This window comes from Opisthorchis viverrini, assembly GCF_000715545.1.
Source record: "Opisthorchis viverrini unplaced genomic scaffold opera_v5_214, whole genome shotgun sequence".
NCBI lineage: Eukaryota > Metazoa > Platyhelminthes > Trematoda > Opisthorchiida > Opisthorchiidae > Opisthorchis > Opisthorchis viverrini.
In genome coordinates, this window is record NW_008751869.1 from 708,478 (window position 1) to 719,788 (window position 11,311).

Consider the following 11,311-nt stretch of genomic DNA (forward strand, 5'->3'; position numbering starts at 1 on the left):
TCTGAGCGGATTCAAACATATACCAAATGCATTCTCCTTCTGTTTGAATAGTTCAAAATTAAATGCCATATGCGACATGACAATGACTGATTTCTTGGGTGAAATCTTATCGAACGGAGGTTAACCTAATTTCAGGAAATACTTTCTCTTTTGAAAGCGGACAAAATTGCGCCGATTTGAAGATGTGTTCCGCTCAATTACAATCTTCCGCCCGGAATTCTGAAGCTACCGTCAGATGACAATGTTCAACTGGGCAGGATAAACGGAAGACGCCCTACGCACATACAAGCGGATGTTGCGAATGGTCAATTGACATACAAACCAGAAGACGCGCGCAAACCTAAACACGAACGGAGTTCGAAATGACTTATAAAAGTGATAAAAACATGCAACTAACGGACTAAAAACAATTTGTGGTAAAACGTCCCTTCTAGTGCGCAATCTGTCTTCCAAGTAACGATTGGAAGCGTTAAAACCTCAAAAGGCAAGGTGACTTGCATAAAAGTAATCATTCGTTCCTCCTAGGGCGGGGAAACATGAACCAAAATGAATGACCGTCTCGAATTTGACGAGTCCCGTGTTAGCTGATAGCCGGTGTTCTGCGTGGCTGCTACATCATGCAGCTGGCGTCGAAGCCCACCCACTGGAGGTTAGCGAGTGGTCAAACAAACCGTTTCGTTTTTTTAATATGCGAAGTGAAAGGCCTGAAACATACCATTCGTTTGAGTGAAACGACTGTGGATGAGAATGGAGGGTAAGCTTGTGCGCGAATAAGCTGTATGCAAGCGTTTACCACTTCCACTGATTTGGTGACCTTTCTAGCCTCTCAAAAGCCTGCAACCACCGAGATGGAAATTTGAAGTGACTATTCAAAATTGTTGCGTGGCAATTGCGTGTTTCTGTGACTAGAATAATTGCGAATATCGACGCTGAGCCCCATGTTGCGGGATTAAATTAACACGCTTATTGGCAACTCACACGACACATGGGGGATACCCTTCGTGTGACTTCGGATGCGACATGCTCTAATCCACGTGCTCGTGAGTGGGGGCATACTCACTATCAGCCGCGTTGTTCTTACAAGCCCATACTGAGTGCTAATTGCTAACGTTTTTCGAAGCAATTGCAAGATCGCTGTTCTCCTACTTATCCCACCGAGGTGAATTGACAACAAAAGCCATAGTTGTGCATTTTATCGGTGTACACACGCGTAACCAGCTACTAAAATCACTGGGAGATAAATAAGGCGGGATTGTGAAGAATAATCAATAGGTTTAAAGCTCTTAGGATTCGAGTGAATTCATAGTCCGTACAGAGAATTTCGTTGACAACCGCAAACCAGAACTAGTGTGAGTAATTTTCGACCCATGTGAAAATAAACATGAAAAGACTGGAGGATTGGGAGCCCCGGCCATTGATGACAAATTGATGCTTTGACTCGCATATTGCACAGAAACTAAGGTTAGTAAACAGCAAAGTGAACTGAAAAAAGGCGGATGTAGAACCTGCAAAGGGGGGCTGTGCACAAGGGTCTGTCAACTTGATGCCGCAGCAGTCTTGGGGATAGAGCCTTTTGGAGGAACATGACAATTCTTTCCCTCTTCAAGTTGAAAACGGCGATAGTAGAGCTGTACTTGAGTGAAAATGCACTTCCAATCTGGAACCTTCATTCTCATCAAGTCGGAAATCTCAAGTAACGGGGCGATGTTTCCCATTTTTCTGCAAAAAAGAGGTGAAAATCTAGTGTTGTGCTAAAAACGAGATGCGGAATGCTGTCGAATCCATTCGATCTCGAGTTTGAATTCAGACTTCTGTAAGGTGACACAGCTTTAACGCCGTTATCAAACTAAGTTTTTTAGCGAGTTGCCAAACAGAACGAAATTAAAAATTTGATGTGGGTTGAGCGCAATATCTTGCTTTCAAGTAACAGTAGCGTTTATGTCATCAAATCCCCATTTCTAAATTTACTGTCTCATATATTGGTGCTATATAACAATATAACGCCTTTGGTGTAATTAATTACCAAGAGTGTAGTTCTGCAGTGTTTGTTAGATAAACCGAACACAAGTAATCATACAATTGATCAATACATGACTCTTCTCGGGACGATCAATCACGTGGCAGCTAGAACCGGTGCACATGGGAACACGGTTAGTGAGCTGAATAACTTAGCTCAACTGAGTGCGGTCTTTATCTGGAATAGCTTGTTGATTGTCAACTCCTAAAGCCAATTCAATAAATTTCATTTGCATCTATAACATTGTAGTGGAGGACCATGAAGGAATTCGATGGCGTTTAACCGCGTTTCGTCGCAGTGACGATGCTCCCACAAATTTGATCAAGCGGATGTTACGCACATGTGGCCACATTTATCTTGATGATGGCGATTCGCCTCTACCACCTTCGTTCTCACTGTGGCAACAAGCTAGGCAATTGGCCAAACGTCAGTTCACACCTACAGCCTAGCTCTCACGAACGGTCATTTATTTACCATCTGGATTCCGAAGTGCAAAGGAATCCACAACCGTCTGTTTACCAATTGTATTTTCTTCTTGCCGATCGTTTTTATCCATAGCTTTCTGGGACTCTATCTGATCCAAATAATCGTTACGCCCCTTCATGGATGGACCTTGCCATGTGACTGTGTAATTCTGGGCGGTTTGTTGTCATTTTGTGTCAGTTTCTGTTTTGATTTCCGAGCACTTAGTATGTTCTCGTCTGTTTGATCGTCATTCTGAAGCAGTAGTTTGGTAGCTGTTATTCGGGGCTTCATTTTGAGATTTTGTAGTACCGTTTTAGTTTTTAGGAATCACCACTCAAGGTACTGGTGGGGTTTGGAAGATAAGTATATCCAGAAGAGTATTATAGTAACCGCTTGCGCGTATGGCCAATGCTTCGTTATACCCCAATTCTCAGCGGTTTAGATGTCCTACATAAGCGTACGTCATACTCAGTAGCTAGCGGAGCCTTGCGTATCCTGTACGAGAGCGCTTATGTCCAGAGGTAGTGGATATCCACATCAAATTCTGAAGAACTCCACGCTACCAAGGTCTATGGAACTCACGAGGTACCGGTGAAAGTTCAACTTGTTTCTACCCTCCAAAGATTTGGTTAAATAGGAAAAATCCGGTTCCCTACAAAGTCCGTGAAACAGCGGACACCTTCCGATTGATCGTCACAACCGGCTGTCTCAGCAAACAGAGGTTACTGGGCAAGCTTCCCGGTCGGACAGTTACAGTATACGTTTGTCCAGTGTGCAGCTTCTCCGAGGACAGCCAATCGTAATTCTGAACACGCTGACGAGTTTACACATACCAAATCACAGTAAAGCGAAAGAGACAATGGGCTGCCTGTAGATTTTGAGCTATTATTCCATACTTGTTTCTTTGGAACCTCGAGGTGGCCTGTGTGCTGAACTTTATGCCAAAAAACAGCCATATGCTACCGAAGGCGAGAGGATTTATCGAGTTTTTAAGGCATATGAGCCTTGACGCACTATTCGTTATCAGAAAGTTTTTGTGTTTAGGTTACACTTCCGTAGGACTTGCAACAGTGTCTGAGGAAAAACCCATCTGAGAAGTGCACTGAGTCTTCAACTCAGCATCAAATAAAGCCCCATACGTGAGCTGTCCTCAACAAACCGGCTATCTTGTCGGAGAATTTCACCTGTCTAGGAATCCTTGCCTCCTCGGATGAACCTAACGACTGTTCCTTCAGTAACGGATCGAGGTTGGTCGTCCGTTTTTTCTAAATGTTTACATATGATCCATTTCCTAGCATGAGTGCTTACGTGTGGTCTAACCAGATGGTTTTGATCACACCCAGTTCATTAAGAAGATGAGGGGACGAAATTTACAAATGTTGATAGATTTTGAAAATGCATTGGGCGTTGAATATGGTGGGCGCAAAAGCAAGAATCATTCTGGATGAACAGCAGTGCGTAGGTTGTTGAATGGTTGCGAAATCTGACCAAATTGCTGTGACATGCACTCATTATTTGAAAAGACGGTTGAACTGACTGAATGTTTCACCGCGAAGCGCTGATTGGACAGACTAGATTGTAAATCTACTGGCTCCCTGGAATAATCCATATCCCGCAAGTGGAACTTTACAACCAATAATGAAGCTTTTAACGCAGTTTACACCCCGTAAAAGAAGACAACTTACGCTGATAGTCAGAGAAGCACTGTACAGCTGTTTCATCCTTATTGGGAATCATCAGCAGTGGCATACCATGAAAATCAACAGAGCCTCGAACAGGCGACCTCCTGTCTATTACCCTGAAAACCTAACCGCTCAGTCACGAGCAGCTGATCAGCAGTGTGATTGGTTCTCACTTAGACAGGATATAGCACAACTCATCCTTCAATCACGAAAGCCGTATCAAGTAAACGCATCTGTTGACCGGCCCCCCGAGTGCCGACGCATCTTTTGCTTACCAATTTTGTTCATAGTGGAGCCATCTCCTAAAAATTGTCTTCTGTGTTGCCATCCAAAGTGACTTTGTTTGGGTATTGCGAGCAGTCTTTTTATTTCTGATGACAGATAATTTCCACACAGACTGATTGGTGAATTTAGGATTTGAGTTTCCCGGCTCGCTGAACGTCTGCCTTTCTTTGGATTACCTTCGTCCTGATTGGTCCGTAGCCTTGGTAGCTTACGATCTGGTTTACTTTTACTTGATTTGTGGATTCGGTACCCTTCTGTTTTTGAAAAGTTTGCTTGATCCATTTGAGTACCAAGGTAATCAAAGAGGTGGCAAGTTGTCCGTGCAGATTGAACAGATTGAACATTATTCGCAGACTGAAACAACAACTGATGAAGGTGACATGTTACACTCTAGAAACTCCATTCGAGCGTACCGTCGTTTTTGCTGACGTTCGCCAGTGCCCATGTTAGAGGGAGTAGTGACAACTATGTTGCGTTAGGAAGTCACAGGCATGCACTGGAGGGTCTGAGCGTCCAGTCCGAACGAAACAGCTTATCAGGTTACGCATTCACCGCAGGAATATATGACCGCTGAGAACAAGCTATCTTAAACTGGTCGGAGAATGATCCGTTTTTCATTACCTTCCATACTGTAAAAAGGTATTGAAGGAAGTGTTCCACTAGACTCTGAAAGTCTCGTCTCAGGGAAATACGCGTCTCATTGTCTTTCGAAAAGACGTAAAAGAAAAACAGTCGCTCATTATCCAGGGTGGAAATCCTGGAAGATCCTGATAGGCCTGGGCTGCGTAAAGAACCATCGCGCCCTGGTTGGTAGAACAGTTCCGACAGTTTTTTGGTCAGAACAATAGATTTATCCTACCATTCACTGACTGTCCGTCGAAGAACACCGAAGAAAAAACTACAAGTTTTCTCGTCATACCAGCCCAATTTCTTTTGGACTAGGATAGGGCCTGACTTGATTAAGAGACTGCCTTTGGTGTGACTTGTTTTTTTTAACAAAAAATAAGCCCCATCGCATTAAATATGGCAAACAAACCATAATTCTGCTTCACTGGTTGTTCACCGCTGTCAGATTCAGGTTTCCAAATTGATATGATTCTTCTAATTCTGATCAGCAACACTCGCCTCAACGCCCCTTATCGATCTACCTTGTTTTTATGACGGGTCTAAAAAAGCAATATTCAAATCGGTGGATGAATTGGTTGCTGCGTCTAGCGTCCAGGTTTGTGAAGATTTAGTCACTAATCAAGCCGATGCACTGACGATATCATCCGACTAACGACGGAAGCTTTACACTAAAAGTGCCAAGTTTACAAAAATCCTCATACTACTAACAATTTGTGAGTAGCTCGGAAGGAGGACTGATTCACAAGCCACCCGAAGCCTCGTCACTCGAGGAGCCAGCCAGAACACGGCCAGGAGAGTTGGCTTCTGTGATTACAGAGTGGTTTTATATCCTGTCTAAATGTCAGTTGCTCAGCTTCTCCTGGCTGACTGGATAATTGTTTAAGCTACCAGACGGAAGCAGTGCTTATTTGCTTATATTTCCGTAGACTTTCTTCACGAGGCTTTAATCCCAAAGTTTCATCCCCTATGGTTTACTTCGAAGGAGATTTTGCATCAACACGTGGCCACGTGATGTGGATTCTGTGACTGAAAGGTTGATGGCGCTGTGTGCTGTCAACGTGCAAGTCAATCGCATTGATGATCAGCCAGTCGTAGATGAAAGACTAAGTGTTCAAACTATCAGCCGGGAGAATGTGGGTCCAAAACGTACGGAGTTTCTTGAGATGCCCAATGATGACGATGTCCAATAAGGATGGGACGGCTGCACAGTCCTTCTCAGCTTTCTGCAACCACAATGGCTAGACTGAGGACTTTCCAGCTTTCACACTATCAACAAATATGCTCAGTCCGATACAAGGTTCGACCTTCGGGTGGAAAGCGCGCGCTACCAATAATCTGTACTCAAGTTTAGAGCAAAAGCCTATGAGTAAGTTGGCGGAATTAGCTTATTCACGTGACATAGTGAATTCGGCCAGTGCGCGTAATCTCTTCAGACGTTCAGCTGTCCTCTGTTTTAAGCACAGTAATCGGTAATTGTGTAGACAGATGAACAAACATAAAAACACGGACGAACAAACTTTACGAACACTCACTCTGTTCGTTGCTGCATTCTTGTCCTCAGGTAAAAAAGAAGTTAAACACTTACTTTTGGCTTCTGATCAGGTTGCAGATGATCTGTTCGTCGAGCTTGTCGATCGACTTGGAAGTGTTTCTTAGTCACATAAGGAAATATTATCGACGAGCCTGCGTGCACCTGGCTTATAATCACTAATGTGCTACCTGCGGCGTGGTCTCCTTTTCTTGCATCTGATTGGTCCATTCACTAGCTCCGCTTCAGTAGTTCTGAACCTTTGTTAAGATTGGTCCATTTCATTCTTGTTGTGTGTGTGTTGCATTCCAGCCAGTTGGCAAGCTCGGCGAACAGACTGTCTGCCACCGAAGCAATCGCCAATGTACTGAACTGTGCTTCAACTATTCAGGTCGATGACCAAAACTCACTCTGCAGTATCAAATGCGAGTTCGAAATTTTGTTTGCGGTTCTCTGGAGACAACGTGGAGAAGTCAAACGCATCCGGATAGAAATGGTGGATAAGGGCGCAGAATGCGAGTCCATCAGCCCAGCTGCTTCCAAAGTTTGTGATATTGACATTCTGCGGGGACAGAAAACGAGATTAGTTTGTAAGTACCTTGAAACACTGTTTGTAGGTAAAGTTGTGCTGACTTTTGCGGTAAAACTAAAGGCGGTACGGTGTCTCCCTCAAGTGTTCAGCAGTTCTACGTTTATAGAATCAATTGAAGCACTGTTTGTAGGTAACGTTGTGCTGACTTTTGAGGTAAAACTAAAGGTAGTACGGTGTCTCCCTCAAGTGTTCAGCATTTCTACGTCTATAGAAGCAGTACTACCCGGCCAAGCACACGATATAGTTGCCTAAGAAATCATACACTCGAACCACCCAAAGATCAGCCATGACAATTGATATAACACGATTTTGTTAAGGAACAAATGGGCTTTACCACAGCTACTATAGGACAACTTCGCTTGTTAGCATCAAGCGTTGGGCACCTGTTCCCTACTCCCTGAGTCTCTGAAGTAACTCCTTTTCACTAGAAAAGCAGACTGGACAATTTGATCACTGGCTGTAGGATAGGTGCCCCGGAAAGTGGTTTGAAGTTTTTTATCAGAGTTTGGAGAAGATTCTAGGAAAAAAATTTCACCAATGTGCTTCTTAGTGGGATTTTGTAGTCAGTGTGCAATAGCGCAGTGAGACCCAACTCTTCGGTATGGGCAAGCCGGTAACATTACTCAACCCTGCGTCTGATAGTTCACTGATCCTCATACAAACTCATTTCAGCCGGCCCTTCTTGACTCAGTTAACAACGTAAAACAACGTAAAATAGATTTTAGTGGCCACACTTAAAATAATCTAACCCACTTCGCCTTCCTCTGCTTCATTAGTCAGTTCGAAATCAGAAAAAGGCGTCTCATCCTCAGACTCTCCCGGTAGGTTTACAATGTATTCACACTATTCATACAAGGATCCGATTTGGTGAAACCCAGACCACGGACTGCTTAAGATGGTCCCTGATACCCTTCACATCGATTCTCGGGTGTCTGACGTTCCTGATGCAACGACTCATGGTACTGAGGTTATAGCAGTCTCTCGTAGCCGCGCGACTCCCGTACGGTATTGAGTCCAATTATGTAGTCATGTTTGTGCTGTTCGGTTGACCATCCCACATAAGCTAGGTCAATCTGGACGCTTTGAGTATCAGTCAAAAGCTGTGGTGTCTACAGTTGCTTCAAGCCCTAAAACGCGCAGATTTATTTTACCCGAGTCCGTGCTGTGAGTGCTTAGGTTGATGGTGTTCCCATCCGGACCTTCCTTCTCTCAAAGAAAGTGGACATTTGTGAGCTGAACTGTATCCGTTTCTAGCCGATAAGAACTTTCAGCTCCCCAATTGGATTCTTTCACGTCGTACACAAGTGGAGGCCGATAATCGGTTGGTGTTGAGGTCGTATACAATATTTGAACACGCATATCAGTGGTAAAAGCCTACTTCATTTTTTGAACAAAGCATGGAAAAGCCAAAACAATTACCCATTAGTTTTTTTCCGGAGTGAGTACCAGAAAAACTCAGAGCCATGACACTACAACTTTTAGATACACCGTGAGGATCGGTAAAACTACGGAAACCATGTGACTACTCACAAGTAGTCAGACTGACTACCAGTTTGCTCGCTGAGCTGAGCAACGAGCGCTCATCACTAAGACCAACTGAATTGATGGAGAACTGTCGGATATCAAGAGAACTTTACCGCTTCGACTAACTCACGCAGAATCCAACGGGAAAATGTGCTGTTTGGCTTACCGGATAGTCCTTGGTTAGCATCTTACACCAGTTCAGCATCATCTCTTTCGCAGTGCCAGCTCCTGCACGGCTTCCGGTTGTATAACTGTGCGGGTAGAGATGGATCAGAAAATCAACGTGTATTGTCAAAAAATCACATCTTAAATCGTACAAAGGATGGTTCGATTAATGAAGCACCATCCATGGTCGTACTTTTTAGCTTTCGGAAGTTGCTATTAACTACCAGGTGATTGTTGGGTAGGTTGAAGTTTGAAATTTCATAACCATTTCATAAGCCGCAAAATAGAAAACATCTGTTTTTCAGCATGTATGATATAATACTAGCTCTTATGAAGGTCACTCAACGCCAGCTTTAGGACGCTGAGCAATGGCCACATAAACAATATGGAATGAAACTTGATCTAATAAAAGGTAAGGTACAAATTTGTATCAGAATGGAACCTAATAAAAATTCGCCTGAACGGGGTCGAAATTTCCCAGTATAAGGAGACTTGTCACGTTATCAAGATAACGCACCAAGCGGAAGGCCCATAAGTATTCCATGTTTCTCCTGATTAAAACTCAGCTGTCATAAAGGGAACTTTTCTCATTGAAGACGTAACTTATCTAGAATGTTCTATACTTGGAAGTGAATTAGACTTCCAACAAAAGCGAAAACATGAAGGATATTTTGTGGGGAACAATGCTGAGAGGGACTGAGAATACACTGAGGATGAGTAGATATAATGGCACTCCACCGGTCAAGCTTACACACTCCTGACTCTACAGTAACCTACGTTGGTCGAAATTGTGGAATATTGGCATAAATAATTCTCACCGTCAAAATGAATAAAAAAATTTTACGACAAGTAGACTTAGATAGCAAGATGCCGCAGGTGATTCTCACCTATTTTGGGATGAAGCCTACGGTCTCCTGAGCTGGACTCTGTTTTCGGGTCCTTTTCTCTGATGTTGGTATGCCGATGGCACTAGGCCTATGTTTACTGTACACAGTTTTTTGTGGCTCTTTACATGGGCTTGCTCGCATGCACGCATTAACTGGCGCGTGTTCACGCACGTACGCACACGCACATGCACACGCACACGCATACGCACAAGCATACGTGCACGCACACGCACACGCACACGCATACGCACACGCGCACGCACACGCGCACGCACACGCACACGCACACCACCGTACTTGGTCTGCTAGTTCGCCCAGTTCGACTATCGTTCACGTATGAACTCTATGGTTAATCGATCGTGGTTCACTGAGATTTGAACGAACGTGCGGCTGCGCAGCAACCTTGTCGTTTGAAAAGTCAAGTCCTTCAAAAGGACGCAGATTTTGACCACGTATAACCAGATTGTGAATAATCTTTGCTATAACTTAGATTTCGGTAAACTAGGAATGCGGAACGCGTATTTTGATCTTAGATCTAGACGATACCAAGGGGAAATAGTTGGTTATCGTGTGTACAAGCTGGCAAGCTGTTTAGCCAACTGAAGTGTGCCACAGAGATGTGTCTGTTGAGTACAACCGCAATTTGACTCTCTAATATCACCTAACTAGTGACGACCATACTAGTTTCTGACAAACAGGGACTGTTTGTCATCTCGATGGACCACCGATCGGCTTTTCAAAAGTGACACATTTGCCCAGTGAATTATCGTTCCACCATCTCACGGACTTTTACTGGTTGAAGCCGCAACTCGCTTGTGGAAAGGGCTGCGACAACGCAAATTTTTGAGCGTAAGCTCTGTTTCACTATACACATGCTGGCCATTCGGTTTTTCATTACAGTTTGTTGGTTTCTTCCAAGTTTATTCATCCAGGTGACGAGCCGATTTTTAAGGGTAAGCTCTGTTTTACTACACACATGCTGGCCATTCAGGTTTTTCTTTACAGATTGTTGGTTTCCCCCAAGTTTATTCATCCAGGTAATGAGCCAGCTCCCCACGTAGAGATGCATCCGTTGCGGGATCCACCAGCTGACTAAAAACTAACACGCTTTGGCGATTCAGCTCAGCTGCAGTCTTTTGTTCCCTCTCTCCCTTGGAAAGGCGAATTCCGCGTACACTGCACATTATGAAACGTGTCTCTCTCGTTTAGGCTAAAAACAATAGCAGAGGGTTTTCGAACTGAGGAATACAAACATCACACTTAAATATCCGAGGATAAGTGATGTCCAAGAAACTGAACGAGTTTCACAGCATCTCAACCAGCCTGAAGAAATGTGTCCGGTAACCGACGCCTTGGTTGTTTTTGACTTGAAGTCCGTCTGTGTGTATCTGCCATTCTAGCGGACCACATTGCATACATATTTTGTGATCTATCAGTGAACTATTCACCCGCCTATCATCACACCAATGAAAATGAAATCAACAGATTACGGCATCACGTGACCTGATGTTCATGGCCTCAATCATTGTGTAAAAATGT

The 11,311-nt window shown here is 43.9% G+C and overlaps 1 protein-coding gene across 1 annotated transcript in view; it reads right to left on the reverse strand.

Annotated features, from left to right (window-relative positions):
* Positions 1-1,178: 1,178 nt before the first annotated feature.
* T265_08345 (hypothetical protein) overlaps positions 1,179-11,311 on the reverse strand; it is a gene marked incomplete at both ends in the record, with an annotated part of 51,358 nt that continues 41,225 nt past the window's right edge. The window contains 3 exons of the mRNA XM_009174113.1: positions 1,179-1,719; positions 7,015-7,166; positions 8,887-8,971. Of these exons, the coding sequence (XP_009172377.1) occupies positions 1,536-1,719; positions 7,015-7,166; positions 8,887-8,971 (421 nt within the window). The remainder of the gene's footprint in view (positions 1,720-7,014; positions 7,167-8,886; positions 8,972-11,311) is intronic.